The sequence below is a fragment of the Hippopotamus amphibius genome, chromosome 3, assembly GCF_030028045.1.
Source record: "Hippopotamus amphibius kiboko isolate mHipAmp2 chromosome 3, mHipAmp2.hap2, whole genome shotgun sequence".
Taxonomy (NCBI): domain Eukaryota; kingdom Metazoa; phylum Chordata; class Mammalia; order Artiodactyla; family Hippopotamidae; genus Hippopotamus; species Hippopotamus amphibius.
The window spans coordinates 124356940-124384926 of NC_080188.1; the positions used below are offsets into that span (position 1 = coordinate 124356940).

The 27987-nt window shown below is 43.6% G+C and overlaps 1 protein-coding gene across 1 annotated transcript; it reads left to right on the top strand.

Moving 5' to 3' along the window:
• The first annotated feature begins 628 nt into the window (after positions 1 to 628).
• Positions 629 to 21940, top strand: LOC130849603 (phospholipase A and acyltransferase 3-like). Its single transcript, XM_057728600.1, has 4 exons — positions 629 to 649; positions 4768 to 4870; positions 8981 to 9249; positions 21715 to 21940. The coding sequence occupies exons 1-4, from the start codon at positions 641 to 643 to the stop codon at positions 21814 to 21816; spliced, it is 483 nt and encodes a 160-aa protein (XP_057584583.1). The 5' UTR covers positions 629 to 640; the 3' UTR covers positions 21817 to 21940.
• The last annotated feature ends 6047 nt before the right edge of the window (positions 21941 to 27987 follow it).

The following is a 27987-nucleotide window of genomic DNA, read 5'->3' on the forward strand; positions in this document are numbered from 1 at the left end:
AGTCTGGGTCCTTGGTGGCCTTGGGGAGCTGCTGAACTGAATCTGAGTCACCTGCCTCTGTCTTCTTGTTACAGAGACAGTGACTGTCCAGACTGCCAAAACCTCTTTTGGTTAAGTTCTGCTTCTTGCAGCCAAATGCATCTTACAGGGGCAATGAACTCCTGGGCCCCACATGCTCCAAGGCACCCACCTCCTGAAGACTTGCCCTGTGGAGTGCAGCACCCCGTCTGCCCTGCCCCATAGCTTCTGACCCAATATTTCCTGGAGTTACTACAGTGGCCTAGGAGGTGCACTGGGGGGTGGCACCTCTGTGCCTCTAAATGCCCCCCTTACCGGAGTAGGGACAGTTGTCCATATTTTTGTTGGAAGAGGCCTTGGATTTCTCAATCAGGAGCAGATTATAAGGTCTCCCTCCTACTTTGACTGCTCCCTGGTGACTTTAAAGCCCTGGCAATTCCATGTTTTGAGGTTCATAGCCATTGACATGTCCATTAAAGCAAATCTTTAGTGTCCCTTAAAAAAAATGTTTAGTGTTTACAGCTTTTAAATAGTGTCAGAAGGAAAGTGAAAGCAAAATTCTTAACTTTGACATAAGCTGGTGTAACAGCAGCAGAACCACAGACGCAACCCTTGCTTCCAGATGGCTCTGGTAAGTCCCCTGAAAACTCCCATCACTGACCCTGTGGTGAGAGGGCAGCTGCCCTCCTAAGAAAGCCTCAGTCTGGCTGCCAGAACCTGTCTTGAGAAGGTTTCATGGGAAAATGTATTTGTTGTTTGAAAGTCTCTTTTTCCTACAGGACCGCGAGGTCTTTGGGCAGAGTGAGCTTCCTCTCTGCATCTGGGGCAGTGAGTGGCAGGGACCTCCGTGGGGAGGAGTGGTGGGTGTTCCGGGGGGCATGGGGAAGAAGCTGGGGCAGGGGCTGAGGAGGGGACCCTGGGATGTGGGAAGTGAGTGCATCCCACCTTGTCTGCCTCAGCTGCTGGGGTCTGGTGCTTCCTCCTTCCCCCAGGGCATTCATTTTGCCTTATAAAGTGCACTTGCATTTCAGCATTCTGACTGTGGAATCTCCCAAGTAGCCCACTGTTTCTGAATGAGAGAAGGTTCAGTGGGGGGCAGGCTCCTTAGCTGGTGTACAGCTGGAAAAGAACAAGCCAGACTCCTGCCATTACTGAAAATCAACCAATTCCAGGAAGAGGTGTCTCAGGTTTCACAGGAAGTGTGGGGGTTCCTCTAGCCTAGCTCTGTCTGCTCTGTGTCTGCATCCAGCCCCATTTCCTTTCCAAGTAGAGACACAGCTGAAGTTTTGCCTTTCCACAGGCTGCTGTTTTCAGTGGCCTGGCCATGGTCTTAGACATCCGGGACATTTAGGGATGGAGTAAATAGCCCCTGCATGTTCTCCAGATGGAGACCATCTCTGGCCCTGCCCTGGCTGAGGGGGCGCCTTGGGATGAGAGAGCAGAGGAGCTGGGCAGGAGTCCTGGCCTCACGGAGCCTTCAGCCCTCCTGCTTGCACAGTTGCTTTGCTCCTGTTCCAAGGCAGGCCCCTCACTGGCTGCTGGAGATGTGCGGAGGGAGGTACAAGCACACAAGATCCTGCCTGAATGGAGCTCCAAGTGCAGAGGGGGTGCAGACAGGCACAGGGAATCCCAGCATGGCAGGACAGAGGGGGAGGTGCCTAGAGCCTGGGGACCCGGAAGGTGGCCACTGACCAGGTGGGGCCTGCAGGCCAGCTTCTCAGAGGCAGGGTGTCTGATGAGGGAGAAGAGGAAGGGAGTGTGGGGCAGGGGGTGGGGTCAGAGAAAAGCAGCTGTGCAGAGGAGCAGAGGCAAGAGCGAGCAATGGGTCAGGGAAAGGGCAAGTCCTCCAGTCAGCCTGGGGGGTGGGCGGGCAGGGAGGGTGAAGAGGGGTGAGGCGGGCAGGTCAGGAAGGGTCCCAAGGGCTGCCCTGTGCTCTAAGGTCAGAGGAAGGTCATGGGCAGATGTGCCCTTGGGAGGCAAGTCACAGAGGGTCTTGGGGAGACTGGATGTGCAGTGACAGGGACAGGAGGCAGGGGGCGGTCAGGAGGCAGAAGGGGTTACGGAGGCAGGGACAGGACTGCCCTGGACCAAGTCAGTGGATGAGAGATGGATGAGACAGTGAATTTCAGGAGAAACTTTTAGGGTCAGCCTTGTTTGTTGGACACCGACGTGAGAATGAGGGGAAGACGAGCTGCATCTCAGTTTCTTTGTAGATATTTTTTCGCTGTGTGTGTGTGTGTGTGTGTGTGCGTGTAAATATATATATAGTTTGCAAGCGTGTTTCTCTGTGTAGGTCTCCTTTCATTGGTATCTGCCTGCGGCACAGGGAGCTCCGCGGGTCTGTGTACCTACTGCCTGCTTGTTACTTGACAGCATATTACTGGTGTCCCAACTGTCTCCTTTTGTAATTGGAGCCTCCCGGAGGGCTGGGTCTCTGCCTTGCCTTTATGTCCTGGCCTATTCATGGAAACACCCAGTTAAATTCTCCTTTGGGGATCCTTGGAGCTCCCCTAACTCTCAGCAAACAATTAATATATATTTTTTCTTTTATTCTGGAAAACAAATGGGATTCATAAATTGTCCCCATGGTCTGATGTTTTCAAATGGGTTCTCAGTAAGTTCTGGGTGCCTTCTTCTGGGAAGATAAACTATGATTACTGCAATAAAACATGATTTATCTGTAAAATTCCTGTGAAAAGATTTTGTTTCCTGCCATAGGGGATGCTTGTTAGCAGTTTTAATGTTTGTATGAATAGAAATGAACTGCTATAGACCCTACTTCATACCACTGTAGAGTTGTGATTGGCTCTTCCCGTTGTCCATCATTTTTATCCCCGGGGAGGCCATACAAGGGGGAGTCCACACTCCCCTCTAATCTTTGACGGAATGTCTGTCAGGCCCACAGAGTTTGGTGGTGGGATGTGTGGAAACCCCTAGGGGTCTGTCCCCTAAGAGCAGTCGGGTGAGCAGGAAAGGACAGAGGGGCTGGAACAACCTCGGGTGGGCTCTGTCTCTAGGTGTTTAAAGAGATTTAAGGTTAGTTTGGACCAGAGAAGCTCATCACCCGTGATTCTGGTCCAGGTTGGAGTGACCCCTACCCGCAGCACTTAGCACAATGTCTGATACTGGGAACTCAATCAGTTGAACCTCTCTGAGTTTTCTAAGGCTCTGGGCTGCTGTGCTCCCCTAACAGGGTGGGCTCTGAAGAGCCTTTCAGCATCCTTCCCACCTTCCCCTGTGCACGCAAGCACAGCCTCACTCCCACACACGCCCATTGTGATATAATGAGAAATGTATTTTTAGTGTTGGTCCCAGGTGCCTGCCACAGAGCTCTAAAACCCGAGGAATTTCCCGAGTGGTAGAGGCAAGAGGAATGTCTTTTGTCATTCAGCATAAGCCCCTTTCAACAGACCAGGTGATCGGAGGGCTGGGGGTTGCATTAATCACCAGTGGCCAATGGTTTAATCAATTGTGTCTACACTGAAGCCTCCATAAAACCCCTAACTAGGGTGTAGGTGAGAGCATGGAGGTGCTGGAGAGAGGTGGTCTCCGGAGGGGCACGGAAGCTCTGCCTCCCTCCCCCCACAGCTCGCCCTCTGCATTTCTGGCTGCTCCTGACTTGTGTGTTTTCTAGTAAACTGGTAATCTAGCAAGTACACTGTTTTCCTGAGTTCAATGAGCTTTTCCAGCACACTGCTAAACCCGAGGAGGGGCTGTGGGAACTCCCAATTTACAGTTCAGAGCACAGGTAAGAACCTGCAACTTGCAATTGCTGTCTGAGGTGTGTGGGGGTCTCAGTCTTCTAGGACTATGCCTGTGGGGTCTGCGCGAACTCTGGGCCGTTCGTGTCAGAATTGAGTTAAATTGTGGGACGCCCAGTCCGTGTGCACCGAGGACTGAATTGCTTATTGTGGGAAACCCACACATCCAGTGTCAGAAGTACTGGTGTGAGCACAGCACAGAGGAGAGTTTTCCTTCGCTTGTCATACAGACAGACACACACACACACACACACACACCCCACTCCCCACACACAAACACATCCCCCCTCTTATCCTTGGGAAGAGCAGCCACAGGGACATAACTGCCAGAGGCTGACACCAATTCTCTGCCAGGCCCTGAGCCAGGTCAGTGAGTGTCTGTGTGACACCCCCCATTTGACCTCCCCTGGCAGGATCCCCAGATGGAAACTGATCAACTAACCCGCAGCGTTTGCCTGATGGTCAGTGTGGTGGTCAGGACACTGGGCCTGGGTATCAGGCAGCCTAGCATTGAGTCCTGACCATGTCACTCAGGGGCTGTGTGGCTTTGCAAACATTCTTTTGCATCCCTGAGCCTTGATTTCTTCACTCATAACATGGGTTTCACAGCAGTGCCGGCCTCATAGGAGGGTTGTGTGAGTTTATTGAGCTGCGCCTGTAAAACCCTGAGCAGAGTGCTTGGCTCAGAGTAAGAAGTCAAGAAATCATATTCCTAGAAAGAGAAACAATAAGGCAGAAACCCCAGCTAATGAAGAAACCCTTCAGGTGTGCACTTTGCAAGTTGTAATGACAGGTGGGCAGGCCCGTAGTCTCTGCAGGTGTGGGACACAGCCTTGTGAAGTGGGACTGGCATTGGACTGGCCGGCAGGACTCAGGAGGATGCCCTAGAAAGCTGTGAGCTGGAGGCCACTGAGCTGCCCCCTCCTAGCTGAGCCTGGCCCCTGGTTCCAAGCCCTGGTATCTAACAGCCCTCTTCTTGGTTTTGCAGCCAGAGCCCCAGCCTGGAGACCTGATCGAGATTTTCCGCCCTTTGTACTGTCACTGGGCCATCTACGTTGGCGATGGATGTGTGATCCACCTGGCCCCCCCAAGTAAGGGCACCCAGGGCTCCACTGTGCTGGGTGGGAGCAGAGGGAGATGGGGGAGCTGTGGGTAACAGGTGGCCCCAACATTTTTCGTGCCCCGCAACTGGCAATTGCTTCCTGAGTGCTACAAGAAGACAGCTTGGTGTGGGGAAATAGTTTTCAAACTGTGCACCTTGGAACCCCAGGGCCATGCAGAGAGACTGAGTTGGGCTTCCAAGAGGGCAGTTCTGCTTTTCCTGTGCTTTATATATTATGACTTCGTATAAAACACCTTCGATCCTTAAGTGCAAATCTCCTGGGAAGAGCACAGGTGTTTGGGCAGCAGACTTGGCTGTGAATTCAGTATCACACTCCACCCTTGGTTTCCTCACCTATAGCCTGCGGTTAAGAATCCTTAACTTGGAGAATTGTTGTGAGAATTCCCCATCCCTCTTCTCAAACTTTTTACTTAAACTGAGGTATAACCTAAATACAGTAAAGTGCACAATGTAGTCAAGTGTATAGTCAGTGAATTAAAAAGATGTATCCATCCATGTGACCATGACCCTAACAAGATCTAGAACATTTCCCTTCCCTGAAGAGGCCCCCTCATGCCTCTTCCCTATCCTCTCTCCCTCCCTAGAGGCAGCCACTCTTCTAGGTTCTCCTGCTGTAGGTTAGTTGTGCCTGTTCTAGAAGGTCAGGGCAGAGGAATCACACAGCCTGTGCTCTTTGGGTCCGGCTTTTTCACTGGCCCATGAGGCCATCCCTGTTCTGAGTTTTCCACTGCTGTGTGCCTTCGGTTATGTGAATACCCCTCAGTCTGTTACCCATTCTTCTGCTGATGGGCATCGATGCTTCCAGCTGTGGGCTGCTCTGTGAGCAGCTGCTCTGGACATTCTTGGATGTGTCTCTTGCTGACTAGGAATGGAGGCAAAATGAGTGTCCTCACCCTGTGTTTACAGAGAAATCAGAAGTAACCCCGAATAGATGTCACTGTCTCCACCCTGGTCAACCCAATCACCAACATCCGCAACCACATAATCTGCCTTATCTTCTGTTTCAATGCAAATGTGCCCCTGCCCTTATTTAAAAAGTCAGCCCCTATATGTGTGTATTGGAACCCTCTTCTTACTTTCACAAGCACTTTGCCCTTTAATTGCCCCCTTCCTTCTGTATCATTCCTATTAGCCTAGAAACCACTGGAATAGCTCCCACTGATCAAACAAACACCCCTTCAAGCTCACCTCCTCACATCCTCCCTAGCTAACTTCCCATGGAGCAGATCTCTTGTCTGCTATGGCCATTGCTGGTTCCTCACTTCCCATCCTCTCCTCTGTTCCCTCCACCAGGGAGTATTTGCACCCCCCACCCTGGAGCAGCTCTTATCAAGGCTATGTCAATACAATCAATATCGTGGTCCCAACTTACTTGGCTTCAGTGCAGCGTTTAACATGAGTGAGCTCTCTCTGCTCTTGACCTGGCACTGCCTTTCTTCCTTTCCCACCGGGCCCTTATTTCTTTGTCTCCTGTGAGGGCGGGGCAGGGGGGCTCCTCCTCCTCTCCTATATCCCTAATTCTTACTCCTCCCTCATCTGGTCCCCTGGCTTCTAATACCTTCTATATGTCGATGTCTCCCTAAGACCATAATCTTATTTTAGGCTTAACCCTGCTCAGCTTCAGACATATGTAACCTCCTGACTGCTTGGCATCTTCACTTGGGTGTCTAATTGGCATGTTGAACTTGACCCACCCCAAATGGAGGGCTCCAGTGACAATGCCACCCAGTTGCTTCAACCAAAAGTCTAGGCATCATCCTTGATCCTTTTTACCCCATGTCTAATCCATCAGGAAATCCTATCGAATTTATCTCCAAAACAGACCCCCAATCTGATCACTTCTCAGCATCTCCATGGCTCTTCCCTGTGGTAAGCTACCATCCTTTCTCACCTGAAGCTACTGCAGCTTCTGGTTGGTTTCTCTGCCTCTTGTCCACTTAGACTCAGTCCTTCCTTCAGTGGGCATCCAGCATGATCATTCTAATGTATAAATCTGATTATATCACTCCTCTCCTTAAAATTTCAACTGGCTTTTCCATCACAGGCAGAACACCTTTCAAATCTGTGCTGTGGCCTGTGAGCCTGGCATGGTCCGGCCTCTGCCTGCCTGTCTGACCTTCCTGAAGCTTCCTCTTCCCTCCTCCTCTGTGTCTAGACTTCAGCCACATTGGCCTCCTTTCAGCCTCAAGCATGACACGCTCATTTCTTCCTGAGGTCTTTGCCTTTGCTCTATTTTCTGCTTGTGATGCTATTTCCTGGCTCTCAGCACAGCTGCCTCCTCTTCCTCATTTTAGTCTCAACTCAAATGCCCTTTTCTGGGCTTTCCCTCCCCCAACCCTGAGTGAGAGCAGCCGACCCAGGTCATCCTCTCCTGTGTGATTTCACTTAATCTCCTCCATAGCATTTTCAGTACCTGAAGCTCTTTTTCTACTTGTTCCTTGTCAGTGTCCTTTCACTAGAGTAAACTAGTTGAGGCAGGTGCGCTGTCTGGTTCATGTCTGTCTTCAGCACCTTGGACAAGGCCTGGCACAGAGTAGGGCCTCAGTATTGCTTGACTGCACTGAGCAGGTGTAACTGCTGCAAAGGAGGCAGGGAAAGGCATGACAGGGGATCTGGGTGGACAGGTGTGACACCCTTCATTGGGTGAGTGATGCTCCTGAAAGGGAAAAGAGGCTTCGATCTGCATCTTCTCACTCGAGCTTCACAGGAATCCTGTGAATTAGGTGAGGCAAGGGGGACTGACCACCTGCTACTGAGAAAACAGTGGAAATTGAGTTGGAAGGAAGCTTAGAGAACCACCCAATAATGAGAGTGGACACATGCTGGGCACTCACCCTGTGCCAGGCACTGGTGGAGGCACCTTACCTAGTCAGTTTCTTGTATCCTTGCAACTCCCCTTCCTATATAGGAATCCCTGCTGTCCACCTGCCTAGGAGCTGAAGGTGGATGGGTCTCAGGAGCTCCCCTGATCCCGTCCCCACACTGACCCTTTTCACAAACTCGGGTTCAAACGCAGAACCATCTTTTATTTACTTTGCTGAATCCTTCAAGCTCCTCCTGCCCTATTATTAGCAAATCTGAATTCTTCTCATTTCCTAAAATCTCAGGACTGTACCCAGGGCAGAGGGGTTAGTCCTCTTGGCAAGCCTAGCAGAACAGGACCTGGACCCTGATCAGACCCTCTTGCCTTGCTTGTTGCTGTCACATGGTGCCACAGTGGAGGATGGGTCCTGCCCAGGGTAATAGGATGCTTCACCTGCTGGGAAGAGCCCTGGGGGTTCCCGACTGGGGCAGGGCCACAGAGGCTCTTTGAGGGACAGTGAGCCTCCTCTGTGATGTTCCCTGGGATCTGCCTCTATAGTGCAAGCCCACTTTTTCAGCCATCGTACCCAAAGCTTGCCCCTCCCCACATGGTGTAGGCTGGCTGCCTTGGGAGGGATGCCCAATCTCTGTACTGGCATCAGCTTTCCCTCCCCACCATCCTGGTCCTTGTATTGACCCCAAATCCCTTTCTTCAAGGAAGTTCCATTCCTGGAGATCTATTGCCTCTTCCATCCCCTCAGCCTTGGACAGGGCTGTGCCAGTGTGCCCCCTGCACATCCCTGGTGTCACAACTCTGGGAGAAGTTTTAGGATTTTGGTCCCTTTGCTCCAAGAAGGATGGGATCCGCTTCTGCAAATCCATCTACCTTTTCTGCAGTAATCAGCTTTGTATGTGTCATGGAAGTGTAGTCTTGGTAAAATCACAAAAAGTTTACACTCTGTTTCCCCAGGGAGGTGGGTGTGCTCAGGGCCCATATTTGTACAATCAAGAGAGTCACTGAATGTCACAGTGTTGAAGGCCAGCTTCTCCAGATTAAAAAAATCACAAAAAAAATCATGGAACTTTACTCCTCCTCCTTTCAGATATGGAAATCAGGGCCCAGAGACAACAAGCATGTTATCCAAAGCCACACAGCTCTCACCCTTTCACACCTGCTCATCCCCTTGCAGATGTGGTGGATGCTAGGCTGAGGCTGCTCTGAGCCCCTTGGGTTGGCCCAGGGTCAATCCTTCTGTTTCTCATCCTGAATCCATAGGTGAAATAGCAGGAGCTGGTGCGGCCAGTGTCATGTCTGCCCTGACTGATAAGGCCGTGGTGAAGAAGGATCTGCTGTGCGTCGTGGCCGGGAGAGACCATTACCAGGTAAACAACAAGCACGATGGCAAGTACGACCCGTTGCCTCCCAGCAAAATCATCCAGCAGGCGGAGGAGCTGGTGGGCCGAGAGGTTCTCTACAAGCTGACCAGCAAGAACTGCGAGCATTTCGTCAATGAGCTGCGCTACGGGGTCGCCCGCAGCGACCAGGTGGGTCTTCAGGGTGTCCCCATCCCTGGGAACAAGACCATTTCCTCAGCTGACCGGGGCATCAGTGTGGGCTGGGCTGCGGTGGAGACAGGGGCACAAGTAAGAAAGAATAACAGAGACAGAACCCTGCCCTCCGGGACGTCACAGTCGGGGTGGGGAGGGGGGTGAGGAGACGGGCATCGCGGACCTTTGCGGTCAGGGGACGATGGTCGAAGGCATGAGCACAGCCATCACTGTCAGTCTGGTTGTCCAGCCCTTCCTGGCCATCTGACCCTGAGATGGACCCTTCCCACAGCCCCAGAGGCAGGTTTTATTATCCCACTTTACAGGTGGGGAAATTGAGGCTCAGAGCACTTGTTCATGGCCATTTATTTCATCAAACAAATCTGTGTTGTCTCTTTTCCCAAGATTTGTCTGATAAGTAGCAGAGGTGAGATTCGAAGCCCAGGTCTGTTTGACACAGCTTTTCCTGCCAATATGAGGCACTGTGCTCAGTGGTGCTGTAACCCAAGGGACAGTCCAGGATGCCCCCACAGGATGCAGTTTTGTTCATTTATTTAGTTGATTTTGGCCATGGTCCCTGTCTTATTTGAATCTCTTTTTCCTCTTGGTAACAAGCTTCCTTCCCATTTTCTCTCACTTCTTTCCCTACCTTTCTGGCCCATCCCCCAGGTCCTTCCCTTTTTTTGTGAGAACATTGTTTGGAAAAGTTCTTAGATGCCCGTTGATGCAAAAGGGTATGATTTTTTTTTGTCTTTCGGTGAAGGGCAAGCTTAAGATCCATCAGGTAGTTGATTTTGATTACTTTTTTTTTTTTATGAGATCTGGTTTCTTCCTTGGCCAGTGTGGTGGTCAAGAGCATGGGCTCCTTGAGTCAGGCAGACCTGGGCTGGATCTGGGCTCTGCCTTTTGCCAGCTTTATGACCTTGGGGGATTGATTCATGTTCTATAGACCTTGGTGAAATACAAGTGATAAGATTGATCTCAGAGGGTTACTGTATGAATTAAGAGCACCCTTATGCTTACCAGAGTGGCATCTCAGAAAATCCAATTAATAAATCATAATAGTTGAAGTAGTTCTAGTGGTCCTCATCTTTATTCTTTTTCTTGGTTCACCCAGGGTTTTGTCCACTGGCCTGTGTGGGCCACAGAGACTTGCTGGGGAGGCATTCACCAGCACCCCTACAAGGATCATGCCCAGCTTCCTCAAACTGCTGTTAACCAGCTGTGTTTACTGCACTGACCTGCATGTTGGTTAATTCATCCTATGCTCTGTGATGCTACAGTAGATGTCTTCCAATGGGTATTCTCTTATTTCTCTTCTTCAATCAACCATGTTATTGTTATTCAGTAAATACGTATGTAAATATATATAAATGTATATAAATCATGTATATGTAATATACATATTTACATATATATGTACATATATACAATAAGTATATATGTATATATATGAATGTGTAAGATGATTAATATAAAAATCGAGGAGTAGCAAGTACACACCTAGGTAGGTAAGGACTGGGCAGTACTGCCAGTGTTTGGTGAAGAGTCCCAGAATCTCTCGGTCACACTCTAGTTTCATCTTCCCTGACAGTTTATAAGAGCCTCCTTCTGGAGAGTCAGTAGGCAGGTCCATGAGAGGTACCTTGTAAGTCAGATTACAGACGTGATGCAACCAGAAGGAATCTGGGGCATGCTGGCACTCAGCACATCTATCTAAAGGATAATAGCTTTCAAACATTTATCCTGAGTCACATTTGCTGCATACTGCCATCCTGGTATCTCTCTTTACTAGCATCCATTTTTTTAAAGCTTTTTATTGGAATATATTGCTTTACACTGTTGTGCCAGTTTGTGCTGTACAACAAAGTGAATCATCTGTATTTGTACATATATCCCGATATCCCCTCCCTCCCGTGACTCCTTCCCACACTCCCTATCCCAGCCCTCTAAGTCATCAACCATCATCGAGTTAATCTCCTGGTGTTATGGAGAAGCTTTCCACTAGCTATTTTACATTTGGTAGTGTATCTATTTCAATGCTACTCTCTCACTTCGTCCCAGCTTCTCCTTCGCCACGCCGCCCCCCACCCCATGTCCTCAAGTCCGTTCTCTACATCTGCATCTTTATTCTTGCCCTGTCATTGGATTCATCACTACCATTTTGTTAGATTCCATATATATGAGTTAGCATATGGTATTTGTTTTTCTCTTTCTGGCTTACGTAGCTCTGTATGACCGTCTCTAGGTCCATCCACCTCACTACAAATAACTCAGTTTAATTCCTTTTTGTGGATGAGTAATATTCCATTGTATATATGTGCCACATCTTCTTTATCCATTCATCTGTGGATGGGCATGTAGGTTGCTTCCATGTCTTGGCTATTGTAAATAGTGCTGCAATTAACATTGTGGTGCATGTTTCTTTTTGGATTATGGTTTTCTCAGGGTATATGCCCAGGAGTGGGATTGCTGGGTCATATGGTAGTTCTATTTTTAGTTTTTTAAGGAAGCTCCATACTGTTTTCCATAGTGGCTGTACAAATTTACATTCCCACCAATAGTGCAGGAGAGTTCCGCTTTCTCCACACCCTCTCCAGCATTTATTGTTTGTAGATTTTTTGATGATGGCCATTCTGCCCAGTGTGAGGTGATACCTCATTGTGGCTTTGACGTATGTTTCTCTAATGATTAGTGATGTTGAGCATCTTTTCATGTGTTTGTTTAGCCATCTGCATGTCTTCTTTGGAGAAATGTCTATTTAGGTCTTCTGTCCATTTGTGGATTGAGTGTTTGCTTTTTTGATATTGAGCTGCATGAGCTGCTTGTATAGTTTGGAGGTGAATCTTTTGACAGTTGCTTCATTGGCAAATATTTTCTCCCATTTTGAAGGTTGTCTTCTTGTCTGGTTTATGGTTTCTTTCACTGTGCAAAAGCTTTTAAGTTTCATTAGGTCCCATTTGTTTATTTTTGCTTTTATTTCCATTATTCTAGGAAGTGGGTAAAAAGGATCTTGCTTTGATGGATGTCATAGAGTGTTCTGCCTATGTTTTCCTCTAATAGTTTATATTTTCTGGCCTTACATTTAGCTCTTTAATCCATTTGGAGGTTATTTTTGTGTATGGTGTTAGGAAGAGTTCTAATTTCATTTTTTTACATGAGGCTGTCCAATTTTCCCAACACCATTTGTTGAAGAGGCTGTGTTTTTTCCATTGTATATTCTTGCCTCTTTTGTCAAAGATAAGGTGCCCATATGTGTGTGGGTTTACCGCTGGGCTCTCTATTGTGTTCCATTGATCTAGATTTCTGTTTTTGTGCCAGTACCATACTGTCTTGATCACTGTAGCCTTGTAGTATAGTTTGAAGTCAGGGAGCCTGATTCCACCAGCTCCATCTTTCCTTTTCAAGATTGCTTTGGCTATTCAGGGCCTTTTTGCATTTCCATACAGATGGTAAAATTTCCTGTTCTAGTTCTGTGAAAAATGCCATTGGTTATTTGATCGAGATTGCACTGAATCTGTATATTACTTTGGGTAAGATAGTCATTTTCACAATGTTGATTCTTCCAATCCAAAAACATGGTATGTCCCTCCATCTGTTTGTATCATCTTTGATTTCTTTCATCAGTGTCTTATACTTTGCTACGTACGGGTCTTTTGCCTCCTTAGGCCAGTTTATTCCTAAGTATTTTATTCTCTTTGTTGCAATGGTAAATGGGAGAGATTCCTTAATTTCTCTTTCTGCTTTTTCATTGTTAGTGTATAGGAATGCAAGAGATTTCTGTGCATTAATTTTGTATCCTGCTACTTTACTAAATTCATTGATTAGTGCTAGCAGTTTTCTGGTAGAATCTTTAGGGTTTTCTCTGTATAATATCACGTCATCTGCAAAGAGTGACAATTTTACCCCTTCTTTTCCAGTTTAGATTCCTTTTATTTCATTTTCTTCTCTGATTGCTGTGGCTAACACTCTCAAAACTATGTTGAATAATAGTGGTGAGAATGGGCACCCTTGTCTTGTTTCTGTTCTTAGAGGGAATGCTTACAGTTTTTCATCATTTAGAACAACGTTGACTGTTAGTTTGTTATATATGGCTTTTATTATGTTGAGGTAATTTCCTTCTATGCCCATTTTCTGGAGAGTTTTTATCATAGATGGATATTGAATTTTGTCAAAAGCTTTTTCTGTGTCTACTGAGATGATCGTATGGTTTTTATCCTACAATTTGTTAATATGATGCATCACATTGATTAATTTGTGTATATTGAAGAATCTTTGCATTCCAGAGATAAGCCCCACTTGATCATGGTATATGATCTTTTTAATGTGCTGTTAGATTCTGTTTGCTAGTATTTTTGCACCTATATTCATCAGTGATATTGGCCTATAATATTCTTTTTTTATGACAGCTTTGCCTGGTTTTAGTATCAGGGTGATGGTGGCCTCGTAGAATGAGTTTGGGAATGTTCCTCCTTCTGATATATTTTGGAAGAGTTTGAGAAGAATAGGTGTTAACTCTTCTCTAAATGTTTGACAGATTTCACCTATGAAGCCATCTGGCCCTGGGCTTTTGTTCTTTAGGAGATGTTTAATCACAGTCTCCATTTCAGCACTTGTGATTGGTCTTTTCATATTTTCTATTTCTTCCTGGTTCAGTCTTGAAAGATTGTACTTGTCTAAGAATTTATCCATTTCTTCCAGGTTATCCAATTTATAGGCATATAGTTGCTTGTAGTCGTCTCTCATGATCTTTTGTATTTCTGCAGTGTCAGTTGTTACTTCTTTTTCATTTCTATTTCTGTTGATTTGCATCTTCTCCCTTTTTTTCCTGATGAGTCTGGCTAATGGCGTGTCAATTGTGTTTATCTTCTCAAAGAGCCAGCTTTTAGTTTTATTGATCTTTGCTATTGTTTCCTTCATTTCTTTTTCATTTATTTCTGATCTGTTATTTATGATTTCTTTCCTTCTGCTCACTTTGGGGTTTTTTTGTTATTCTTTCTCTAATTGTTTTAGGCATAAGGTTAGAAAATTTATTTGAGATTTTTCTTGTTTCTTGAGGTAGGATTGTATTGACTAGCATTCTTTAGAGATGTCCCTCAGTGTGGATGAATTGGGACATTAGGTTTGACATAAATACACTACGATTGTGCCTTCATTGGGAACGCTTGCTCTAAGATGAAGGGAGAGTTGGTTCTTTATTTGCATTGTCGCAGGGGCTGCTGCTCCCAGAGCTGGGCCCTGGATGTGCTAGAAAGTGGAAGAGGGCTGGACATGCTTGCTGTTATTGCTGATCTGGATTGTGGCCACTCAGTTTTGTGTCCTTCAGGGTTGCTGCTCTACCTGATAGGCCATGAAGGGCTGAAGTGCTATATGTGGAGACACCATGGCTAAGAGGCTGGGAAGGAGATGGGGAAAGGGCCACTGGGCACACTGACCTACCAGCCAGATGGCAACTGAGGGCAACACGCTGTGTGCTGGGAATGGTTTCCAAGCTTCAGAGTTCTTCCTCGACACTCACTAATACAGGCTCTTTATCTGCACTGAATAGGAAGCTGTCAGGGTTATTGGGGCTCAAGTCCATGGCTACCATGTTTCAGCCAGTGGCAGACTGTCAGGTCCTTGAGTTGTGTCTGATAGTGTTGTGCACATCAAATGTACTTGAATACTGAGGGGAAGGCTGTACCAAATCTATTTCCTACAAGTTTGTTAAAAGTACAACCCCCTGAAATCTGAAATACCAATAGCAATGCTGGGTGCACCTTTCGGCACTTGAGATAAACCAGACTGAAGATCAGACATCAAAGGTAAAGGGGAATGTTGCAAATAAAGGAAGGATGAATCTGAGCTGTGTGTGTGTGTGTGTGTGTGTGTGTGTGTGTGTCCCCTCCCAAAGCAATCACCCATCACTGGACAAAGCCAAGCTCTCGGAACAGTAATCAATTGCTTCTGTTACATCTGCGCAGGCCTAGTTACCTGCATAATAGATTAGCAGCATTTTCTTGTGGCTCTTTACTAGAATGCTTAATTGTCTGTCTTCCTAAAACTGCCTGCAGTTCTTGCCTCCATGGTGGGATGGTTTCATTATCATCTTCGTGGCTTCCCAGTTTTGCAGACAGGGTCTTGACGTTTGAAGTTAGTGGGCACAATAACATTTTGTATCAGGTTCCCAGGCTTACTAGGCATGCCTCTATTTCCTTCTCTTTTGTTCTTCTTTCTGCAAAAGTTTTCAAAATTGAATTGTTAATTGTTCAAGGTAATACATGCACACAATTTGAAAAGACAACCAGCAGCAAACACTTACAACAGAACACAGGGTTCCTCGCCACACCCCTCTCTACTCCTCCCAGCACCCATCCCAAGAGGCAACTATTCTTCTCCCTTTTAGTCATTTATTTTGGCATTGACCTATTTCTTAATTTCTAGACAATATCGGATGACTACTTTATTTTTATTCAAAAATTTTGGATGTGTTCTTTTGATATCTTGTAATGGTAAGTGAAGATTAAACTAATCAATGTGATACACCATATTAATAAATTGAAGGATAAAAACCACATGATCATCTCAACAGATGCAGAAAAAGCTTTTGACAAATCCATTTATGATAAAAAAACTCTCCAGAAGGTGGGCATAGAGGGAACCTACCTCAACATAATAAAGGCCATATATGACAAACCCACAGCAAACATCATTCTCAATGGTGAAAAACTGGAAGCATTCCCTCTATGATCAGGAACAAGACAAGGATATTCACTCTCACCACTACTATTCAACATAGTTTTGGAAGTCCTTGCCACAGCAATCAGAGAAGAAAAAGAAATCAAAGGAATCCAAATTGGAAAAGAAGAAGTAAAACTGTCACTGGTTGCAGATGGCATGATATTATACACAGAAAATCCTAACGATGCCCCCAGAACACTACTTGAGCTAATCAATGGATTTGGTAAAGTTGCAGGATACAAAATTAACACACAGAAATCTCTTGCATTTCTATACACTAACAATGAAAGATCAGAAAGAGAAATTAAGGAAACAATCCCATTCACCATTGCAACAAAAAGAATAAAATACCTAGGAATAAACCTAACCAAGGAGGTAAAAGACCTGTGCTCAGAAAACTATAAGACACTAATGAAAGAAATCAAAGACGATACAAACATATGGAGGGACATACCATGTTCTTGGATTGGAAGAATCAACATTGTGAAAATGACTATGCTCCCCAAAGCAATTTACAGATTCAGTGCAATCCCGATCAAATAACCAATGACATTTTTCACAGAACTAGAACAAGAAATTTTATGATTTGTATGGAAATGCAAAAGACCCTGAATAGCCAAAGCAATCTTGAGAAGGAAAGATGGAGTTGGTGGAATCATGCTTCCTCACTTCAGGCTATACTACAAGGCTACAGTGATCAAGACAGTATGGTACTGGCACAGAAACAGAAATATAGATCAATGGAACAGAATAGAAAGCCCAGAGATAATCTATGGTCAACTAATCTATGACAAAGGAGGCAAGGATATACAATGGAGAAAAGGCAGCCTCTTCAATAAGTGGTGCTGGGAAAACTGGACACCTACATGGAAAAGAATGAAATGAGAACACTCCCTAACACCATACACAAAAATAAACTCCAAATGAATTAAAGACCTACATGTAAGGCCAGACACTATAAAACTGCTAGAGAAAAACATAGGAAAAACACTCTTTGTTGTAAATAACAGCAAGATCTTTTTTGATCCACCTCCTAGAGTAAATCTACAAACAGTAAATGCTGGGAGGGTGTGGAGAAAAGGGAACGCTCTTGCACTGTTGGTGGGAATGTAAATTGATACAGCCACTATGGAGAACAGTATGGAGGTTCCTTGCAAAACTAAAAATAGAGTTGCCATTTGACCCAGAAATCCCACTGCTGGGCATATACCCAGAGAACACCATAATTCAGAAAGACACATGCACTCCAACGTTCACTGCAGCACTATTTACAACAGCTAGGACATGGAAGCAACCTAAATGTCCATCAGCAGATGAATGGATTAAAAAAAATGTGGTACATATATACAATGGAATATTACTCAGTTGTAAAAAGCAAGGAAACTGGGACATTTCTAGAGACATGGATGGACTTGGAGACTATTATACAGAGTGAAGTGAGTCAGAAAGAGAAAAACAAATACCGTATATTAACACATATATGCAGACTATAGAAAAATGGTACAAATCAACCGGTTTGCAAGGTGGAAATAGAGACACAGATGTAGAGAACAAATATATGGACACCAAGTGGGGAAAGTGGGGAGGGTTGGGGGGAATGAATTGGGAGATTGGGATACCAAATTGTACACTCTAAATATATTCAGTTTATTGTATGTTAACTGTATCTCAATAAAAGTTCTAAAAAAAATTTTTGGATGTGCTCTTTTGATATCTTATAATGGTAAGTGAAGATTAAACTAATTAATATCATCTCCCCTACTTCCCCCATTCTCTCAGTGTAATTTCATAGTGTACATTTTTATTAAATTAATATTCAGTGTTTGCTTTATTTCAATGCAAAATTTAATCACAGCTGAGTGTTGTAGTCTATTATGATAGGTTCCTTCCTTTTTTGAAGGGGTGTATAGCGTTCTTTTTTTCCTGAAGATGATTACCTCTTTTCCTTGTTTAGTTTTCCATATAGCTATTGAAAATTCTTCTAATATCATCCAGTTAGCTCTCAGTACAGTTTTCCACACTTGAAATCACATCAAGTAATCTATCAATTCTAGTATATTTTCCTTGGACACATCCATCCTGGAGATGGCGTTCTGCTGTCTACGCTGGTTGGTCCTTGAGTGACTGCATGCTTCACCCTAGGACTTCCCTTTACTGTCATCCTTGGGATTTGCTTTGCCTTTCTCTGGGATTGGATTCCCTGGCTTCACGGTCTCTTGCTTTCTCACTTCTCTGCTCTTTCTCCTATTTAGGTAGACCACATCCCCCAGCAGTTGCCTTAGGATATACAGCAAAATGGTGACAACAGTCACCTTGACGTGCCAGGCTCCAATCTGATTGGTTACTGTGTGAGTTTCCTGTGGCTGCTGTAACAAACCACCACAAATTTAGTGCCTTAAAACAACACTCATTTATTGTCTCATAGTTGTGGAGGTCAGAGGTCAGAAATGGGTCTCCCTGGGCTAAAATCAAGGTGTCAGCAGGGCTGTGTTCTTTTCTGGAGGCTCTCAGGGAGAATCTGTTTTCTAGTCTCTTCCAGTTTCGAGAGGCTGCCTGCATTCCTTGGCTTGTGGCCCCCTTTCATCTTTCAAGTTAGAAGTGGCTGGTTGCATCTTTCTCACATTGTGCCACTCTGACACTGACGTTTCTGCTTCCCTCTTCCATCAGAAACTTTGTGATCACATGGGGCCCACCTGGAAATCCAGGATAATCTTCCTATTCTAAGGTAAACTGATTAGCAACCTTAGTTCCATCTGCAGTCTGAATTCCCTCTCACCATGTAGCATAATATACATACAAGTATTAGGAGTTAGGACATATTCTGAAATTAAGACATGGACAACTTTGGGGGCTATTTTTTGGCCTACACTCTACACCAGATATAAAGTTATTGTCCTGGGATTTCCTATTACTGTTACTCTGGAAAGTTTCCCTCTATTCTCCCATGCACCAGAGCACCGTCTTCTGTTTGTCATTCCTCTTTCTTGGTTTACTCTCTCCTTTTGTGGAAATTTCTTCAGAAGCTCACTGACAGAGGATGCATGGAAGGTGAATTTTTTGAGACCCTGTATGTCTTAAATATTTTTCAAATTACCCTCCCACTTGATTTGATAGTCTGTCTGGGTGTAGAATTCTAGGTTGGAAGTTGCTTTACTCTAGGATGTTGGAGGCATGGTTCCATGGTTTCTTTGCTTCCAGCATTGCTATTGTGAAATCTGAAGTAATTCTGATTCCTGATCTTTCCTCTGTTCCCTGCTTTCCTCCCCTGCTCTAGACGATGTAATGTCTTGTCTTTACTCAGTGTTCTAAAATCTCACAGCAGTGTGCCTGGGTATAGGTCTGTTTTTATCCATGAAAATGGGCCTTGGAGCATCATTTCCATCTGAAACCATACATCCTTTGGTCCTAGTAAATTTTCATGAATTATTTCACTCTTGCTTCCCCTCCTCTGTGTTTCCTCTATTATCTCTTTGCAGAATGTTTATTATTCAGATGTTGGACTGCCTGTATCATTCCTTCATTTTTTTTAAGAATTTTTATTGAGATATAGTTAACATACAATAAACTGCATATATTTAGAGTGTACAATTTGGTGGGTTTTTTTTTCTTATTAGTAATGTATATGTGGCAATCCCAATTTCCCAATTTATTCCCCCTCAACCCTCACTGCTTTCCCTACTTGGTGTCCATATATTTGTTCTCTACATCTGTGTCTCTATTTATGCCTTGCAAACAAATATACTATATTTGTTTTTCTCTTTCTGACTCACTCACTCTGTATTATTCCTTCATTTTCATCTTTGGCATCTGCTTCATCTTTTTTTCTGTTCCTTCAGAGAAATTTCCTTAATGTTATCTCTAAGCTTTCCATTGAATTTGTCATTCCATCATATGTTTATTTTCTAAGAATTGTTTTATTCTCTCGATGTTCCAGTGTTTTTAATAGCACTCTATTCTTCTTTATTGGATGCATTGGCTCTAATGACAGTTTTTAAAAAGATGTTTTCTTTTGAGATGTGGTTTCGCTTTGTCCAGATTGCTTTTTTCTGTGTGTTTTGCTCTCTGTCTTCTGTGTTAGAGGTCCTGCTCAAACATCTGGTGCATCTTGGTTGTGTGCTCATGGTTAAGGGTGGGGGGGCTGCCTGAGTGAGCTGGGAAGGGGCGGTGGCTTGTTGACTTCAAGTGTCACACTTCAGGGAGATCTGGGTAGAATGGGAAACCTCAGTATTGGTATCTTTTCTTGTTTCCACTTGGGCCAGTCAGATTCCCCAGAAAAGTGTCCAGACTCTTGTCTGGAGGGTAAAGTACTGGGAAAAGAGAGGGACGGGAGGGCCAAGAGTCTCCATTTAGCATCTTTACAGCCTCTCAGTCCCTTGTTGGGAGTATGATTCCCCACACCCGCACATGCGCTTCTGTTTTCAGAGCCCAAATCTTCTGACTTTCATTGTGGTTAGGGATGGATCCAGGGACCTAGCTCTCTCTCTCTGTTTCACCCACTTCCAGAGGTACCCGGTGCTGCCAATACATGATCTTTTTCAGGGATTCTGTTGTATATAGTAAGTCCCCTACATAGGAACCTTCAAGTTGCCAACGTTCAAATATGTGAACATGCGTTCCATCGACGTCAGGTGTGAATGAAATTGCAGCTTGCCCTCCATCTCCTATAGCTGACGATCCTTCAGCTCTACCATCTCCCACCTCCTCTCCCTCCTCCAGTCAGTAACTAACTTTTCTTGCCTGTTCACTCAATGCCAGCCCTTGTCTGCCAGCTGTTGTACTGTATGACTGTACTTTTCAAAGTACTGCACTGTTAAAGATGTTTTATTTTATGTTTTTTTAGTATATTTCTTGCGTGAAAAGTGTTGTAAACCTGTGAGAGTACAGTACTACATAGCCAATTATGTTAGTTTGTTCCATAAGCTAACTTTGTTGGCTTAGGAATGAGTTGGATTTACAAATGTGCTCTCGCAAGGGAACTCATTTGTATGTGGGAGACTTACTGTAATTAGGATCAATCTTCAGCTTTTCACACAGCTGCCTTAGCGTTTAGTGTTCTCTGGGTCCTAGTGAGATTATGCCTAAAACAAACACCTTATGTTACTTTTAGTTGGAGTTCAGGAAGGATTGAAATTTGACACATGTTCAATTTTTCACCCTGAAACTTACTTCTGAAGTTGTTTTCCTAGGACAAGCAATACAAGTAAGATATTTTAATAATTCACAGCATAACATCACTATTCTCCATAGTTGAGCCATTTATTTAAGAACATGGAAAGAGCACCTGACAGGACTGGGTGCTGAGGACACAGTGAAGATGATGGCAAGTGAGGGCTTTGCTGGGACGGAGATCACAGTTTATTGAGGATTCAGTAGCAATTCCTCTTTAACTTCACACTTGCTTTCAGAGCTCCCTATTGGCCAGCCAGGATTTCAACTATCTGGCTTCATCTCCTTGTCCTTTCCACAGCCACCCGCTGGGGATTTGTGTGCTTTAAATACTCACAAGGTGAAGTGAGTTTTCCTCTTCGGGCCCATGGAAGTTGTTGGCCAGCTGATCCCATCCACCCTTTCCTTCCCCATCCTGCCCTCTTCCCATTTCCCTGCCAATATGTGTTGACTCCTCAGTTTGTCAAGGAGGCCAAGAGATATATGAGGCTCCCACAGCTGGATGTTCTTCTTGAATGTACAGCCTATACTCAGATTCCTGACATAGAGTCTGATTCACCCTCCTCCCTCTTACAGGTCAGAGATGCCATCACAACAGCTAGCATCACTGGAGCGAGCCTGGCAGCCATGGGCTTCATTGGAGTCATGGTCTCAAGATACAGGAAACAAAAGCAATGACCTGAAGGGAGTGTCCTGTCAACAGTTACTGTATACGTTAAGGGGGTCTTGTTTTGCTACAGGGTTTGAGGTTTGGTTTGTGGATTTCCATTCTGTTTTATAATAAGGCTTATTTTCACAGAATAAAATAAAGCCCAATGAGTGAGGATTTCACTGGGGGAAAGGCAGCAAGAACTGCCTGCGGTGGAGTCTGTTGAGGGTGCGGCTGGGCTCTGTTCCTGCTGATGCCAGGTGGTGCTCTGGCCCTTTGGTGATTTCCTCTCACTTTCTCTTTGAGGGCTGCGATCTTTTCGTGCAGGAAACAGTCCAACTCTGGTCATCTCAAGTAATGGGTTCTCTAGTGGTGAGGATACAAGTGGGCAGCAAGGGAGACACACAGACCTGACTGATGGGTGAGAACCAGAACCACGGGACACCCAGGACCCTTGGCCTGGAACTAGACCCGTGCTGGCCCCCAGGACTCAGCAGCGGGAGTCTGTAGATGTCCAGTGGGGTTCAAACCAAACCAAACCTCAACCACAAGGAAGCAGTATATGCTCTTGCGAATTTTGTAAACCTCCCCTGCTCCTCACAACTTTCCTCTGCCTTATCACTGCCACCTCGCAGCACTCTCGTGTCCTCTCCGCTTGGGCTTATCACAACCCTCCAAGTTTCTGATGCCACACCTACTCCCAAGGCTTCTCTTCCCACATCTGTTCAGCTTCCTTCCTGAGGTCTGCAAGGTGATCCCAGAGCCAGCCCCCGAGAAAGAATCTGATTGGCTCAGCTCACCACACGTAGCTCAGCCTACAGATTGATTGGCTGCCACTGGGTCAGGTGGCCCCAAAAGCCAATCAGCTCTGCTCTGTGGGGCCAGGTCACATGGTACAAGGCTGCCTCAGACCTTACGGGGTGAGGATGTGGCTGGCCCCATGCCTGATGTAGGTACTGCTGAGCCCTTGGGGCAGGGTTTCGGGGAGAAGGCATGACCATTCATGATTGGTCCCTTGAGGTCTCCTGCTATTGCTCTCTCGGCTTGGCAGATGTTCAACGTGACCATCTTCCTGAAAGGGGCTTTTGTGGGTTCCTCAGAAATACCCGCTGGGGCAACTGTCCTTCCCTCCACAGGGCAAGTCTTCTCCTCCATCTGGTTGCATATGTTTCCTTCATCAGCCCTGGCGTCAGCCCTGGTTGTCTGGGGACCATCTGTCTGTTAGAATCCTGGATAGGATTTATAAATGTCTCCTGGCCAGCTCCCTCCTGCTTGGCCCACAACTTGTCCAGGATAAGCTTTTGCCCATTCATGCCCCAGTGTTGGTGCAATATATAGTTTTCTCCCAGTTTAGTTTCTTATCTTTTTGTCTCAGCTCTATTGATATAACATGTTGTGCCTGTTTTAAGTTCCCCAAACCCAAGGGACCCAGGGCAACCTTAAAGGGTGGGTTTCTTGAAGCCTCCTTTATCATATGGCATAAGGTGATGAGGACACATGGAATATAAACCTCCAAACTAATTATGTACAAAAAAAGGAATGAGGAAAAATGAACACAAGAAAGCAAAGCAAAGACACCCAGTTCAGTTAAAAAATAAAGAAACATAAATTCCAAAAGTGGGATGTGTAAAAATAAGCAGATAAGGTGGAAGAACAATTCCAAATATATGTAATGACCATAAATATAAATGGACTAAACTTGCCAAGTCAAAGACAAACATTACACTGGATTAGAAAACTAATCAAGGGAATACTATTTACAGCAGAAACAATTGAAATATAAGGATACAAAGACTGAAGTTAAAAAGATGGACATTTTACATGACAATTCATCTGATGTCTTTTAAAAGTTAATGTTATGAAGGAGAAAAATTGAGGGTGTGTATAAAGTGTCTGAGACTGAAAGACATGTTGGAGACAAAACAGCTAAATGTGAAAAACAGGTACAAAAGCAATTTGGGATAATTGGGGAAATTTGAATATGGACCAGGTATTTAAGAATATTAAGAAATTATTAATTTTATTGTGTGATAGAAGTATGAGCCTTATATAAACCACATGACCTAATTAAAAAATATTTGCAGATAAAGCAAATATGACAAAACAATCTTTTTAATCTATGCAATGAGTATATGGCTGGCCACTGTACTAGTCTTTGTACTACATTCTGTGCATTAAAAAATTTACATAATAAACATCTTTAAAATATCTGAAATTTGAATTTGATTTAAATGAAATAGGACTTTTGAAACTATTTCAATAAGTTATATAATAATTTTTAATTAAAAAAAGGGAGGTATGCTAAGCAAATACTAAAAATTGCTTATTTAGTTAATACTAATTAACTAAAATCTGGTATAACTATATTTATATCAGAATATATAGGCTTTAAGCCAAAAATGATTACTAGACAGAAAGAGGAAAAAAAATGTGGCATAATAAGAAATGTATTTGGTCTTTGTCCTTGGTTCTTGGCCAGAGCTCCTAAAACACTTGGAAATTCCCAAGTGATAGGCACCTTTTTTGCTATTCCTAAGGAGCCCCTTTTGGTCAACCTGAGTTTGTCCTAATGACATGACTTAGGGTGGGGACACTAAGATAGCCTTAGGATGGGGCTGGTCATCAGAAAAAGGAAGTAATTAGGGGGTTGAAACTTTCAGGCTCCTGATCTCTAAGAAGGGGAGGTGAGGGGTGGGGGACCTGAAGATTAAGCTCTTTAAAAACTCTTGAACAAGCTTCCTGGGTGGTGAACATGTCACAGTATCTGGAGAGTAGGTGCCTGATGAGGGCGTGGAAGCTCCTTGCATCTCTCTGCCCCCATACCTTGCCCTGTGTATCTCTTCCATTTGGTTGTTCCTGAGTTGTATCCATTATGATAAACTGGTAAACATAATTAAAGCACCTTCCTGAATTCTGTGAGCTGGTCTAGCAAATCATTATACCTTAGGAGGCATTTGTGGGAACCCCTGATTTTTAACCCATTGACAGAAGTGCAGGTGGCCTGCATCTTGTGAATGGTAAAAGGCATCTGAAGCTGAAGGAGGGCAGTCTTAGGGGACTGAGCATTTTAGCTGTGAGGTCTGTGCCAACTCCCGATAGTTGGTGTAAAAATTGAACTGAATTGTTGAACACCCAGTTGGTGTCTGGAAAATCAGAGAATTAGTTGCTGGTGTTGAAAAATGCTCAGAAAAGAATCTGATAAAAGTTTCAACACGCTAGAAAGATGTAATACTTCTAAAATTGTTTGCATCTAATGAAAGTCCTAAAATAGGTATTGAAAATTTTGGCCTTTTGCAAGGAGAAAAATGACAAATTCACCATGATAGTGGAGACCTAATACACCTCTCACAGGAACTGATAAATCAAGGAGACACAAAAGTTAGTAAAGATACAGAAAATTTGAAAAATTTACCAATAAGCTGATTTAATGAACACATGTAGTACAATTGTTGAATACAGATTCTTTTTGACCACACACAAGGAATGCTGATGAAAATTGACCATGTCCTTGGCCTTGAAGCAAGTCTCAACAAATTTCCAGAGACTGGTAATGTGAAGGTCATCTTTCCTAACCATACTGCAGTTAAGTTAGAAATCAATATCAAAGAGATAGCTAGAAAAACCTTATCCTTTTAGAAACTTTAGAAGACATTGTTAAATAAGTTATGAGTCAAAGAAGAAAACATAATGGAAACTAGAAAATATTTAGAACTAGATGGTACCAAAAATACTGGAGCTCAGTATTTGTGTCATTCTGCTAAAGGGATACCTAGAAAGAAATGTGTGGCATGAATTCTTACATTAAGAAAAAAAATGAGCAAATTAATGAGTTCATTATCCAATTTCAGAAGATAGAAGTCATACAGATGGCCAACAGGCACATGAAAAGAGGTTCAACAGCAGTATCACCAGGAAAATTCACATCAGACCTACAATGGATATCACCTCATGGCTATTATCAAAAGGACAAGAAATAGCAAGCGTTGGTGAGGATGTAGAGAAAAGACAACCCCTGTCCACTGTTGGTGGGAATGTAAATTGGTGCAGCCACTATAGAAAGCAGCATGAAGTTTCCTCAAAAAATTAAAAATAGAGCTACTATATGATTCAGCAATCCCCCTTCTGGGTATTTATCAAAAGAAAAGAAAAACATAACTTGAAAAGATATATGCACCCCCATGTTTGTCACAGCATCATTTACAATAGCCAAGATGGAAACAAACCAAGTGTCCATCGATGGATAAATGGATAAAGAAACAGTGGTGTATATATATATAGAATGAAATATTCTTCAGTGCTAAGAAAGAATGAAATCTTGCCATTTGTGACAACGTGCCTTGCAGGCATTATGCTAAGGGAAATAAGTCAGACAGAGAAATACAAATACTGTATAATCTTATATATGGAATCGTTAAAAAAAAATCATGCTTATAGATACAGAGAACAGGTTGGTGGTTGCCAGAGGTGGGGGTTAGGGTTAGGCAAAATGGGTGAAGGGAATCAAAAGGTAAAAACTTCCAGGTATAAGACAAGTGAGTCATGGGGATGCAAGGTACAACCGGGTGACTATAGTTAATAATACTGAATTGCATATTTGAAAGTTGCTAGGACATAGATCTTAAAAGTGCTCATCACAAGAAAAAAATTTTGTAACTATGTACGATGACGGATGCTAACTAGACTTATCGTGGTGATCATTTTGCAATATATGCAAATATCATATCATTATGTTGTGCTCCCGAAACTAATATAGTGTTCTATATCAATTTACCTCAAAAAAAAAGACTGGGAAAAAAAGGTGGAAAGAAACAGAAGGAAAAAAAATAGTAGGAAGAAAGTTAAAAGATATGAACAAAAACACATGAAGCAAAATAAGCATATAAAACAGAATGCACAAGTCAACATTTTAGGAATAAAAAGGGGATAACTACAGATGCTAAGGATATCAAACAACAAAAAATATCAATAAATAACTTGATGACAATAAATTGGAAAATTTGGATGGAATTGATACATTCTAAGAAAAACTTGTTATCAAAATTGAACTAAGAATAAGTAAAAAAAAAAAAAAATCTAAGTAGCACACTATTACCATTAAAGGAAATAAATCAGTAGTTATAATTTGTCCCACAAAGAAATGGCATGCCTGGATGGTTTTACAGTTGAGTTTTATGAAACATTCAAGCAATACATGAATGAGATCTCTATGGAGAAAATATTGAAGGACATTAAAGGAAACCTAATAATTGGACAGAGACACAATATTCATGGATGGGAAACCTCAATATCACAAATATGTCAGTTTTTTTCCCAAAATTCATCTTTAGATTCAGTGCAATTCCAAACCAAATTCCAATAGGATCTTTCCTGAAATTTGCAACCAGATTCTAAAATGGATCTGGAAAAAGTAAAGAGACAAGGTTTGCTTTTTCATTACCAAGAAGAAACAGCACACAGGGAGACTTGCACTATCAAATATCAAGATTTATTATAAATTATTATTGTAATTAAAATAGTGCATTTTTGGTGCAGGGATCGTTAAGCTGATTAATGGAATGGAGTAGAACCTCTAAAACAGACTCACAAATATATGAAACCTTAATTTAAAATAAAGGTGGCACTGCAGATCAGTGGGGAAGGATGAACTATTCAGGGTTGGCAAAGAGTTTTTGTGAAGGGCCAGGGAGTAAATATTTGCAAACCACAAAGCGATGCAACTATTCAACTCTGCTGTTATAGCAGGAAAGCCACCGTAGACAATTCATGTCTATAGTGTAATACATGGTGTGTATCTAATAAAAGTGTATTTCTAAAAGAAACAATAAAAATATAATTTTATCTATATACACTGAGATTTAAATTTCATGTACATCTCATGGATCATGAAATATTAACTTTTGAGTTTTTCAACTATCTAAAATGCAAAAACCAGTCTTAGCTACTGGGCTGTATGAAAACAGGGTAAGGGCTGGATCTGGCCTGTGGGTTATAGTTTGCTGATTCTCAACCAATAAATGGTACTCAAGCAACTGCATAATCATATGGACTTTGCCCTGTACAGAAAAAGTCAGTTTGGGGAGGATTTCAGACTTAAATGTGAAAGGCAATGTATCAGTTAGAGTTCTCCAGACAAACAGAACTAAAAGGATATAGATTGATGGATGGAGAGATTAGGTAGATAGATATATAGATAGATACAT

Bases quoted from the DNA above. Each gene is read 5' to 3' on its own strand.
- LOC130849603 (XM_057728600.1), top strand. The intron at 4,871-8,980 runs GTAAGGGCACCC...CTGAATCCATAG, and splicing joins GATCCACCTGGCCCCCCCAA to GTGAAATAGCAGGAGCTGGT. The intron at 9,250-21,714 runs GTGGGTCTTCAG...TCCCTCTTACAG, and splicing joins GGGTCGCCCGCAGCGACCAG to GTCAGAGATGCCATCACAAC.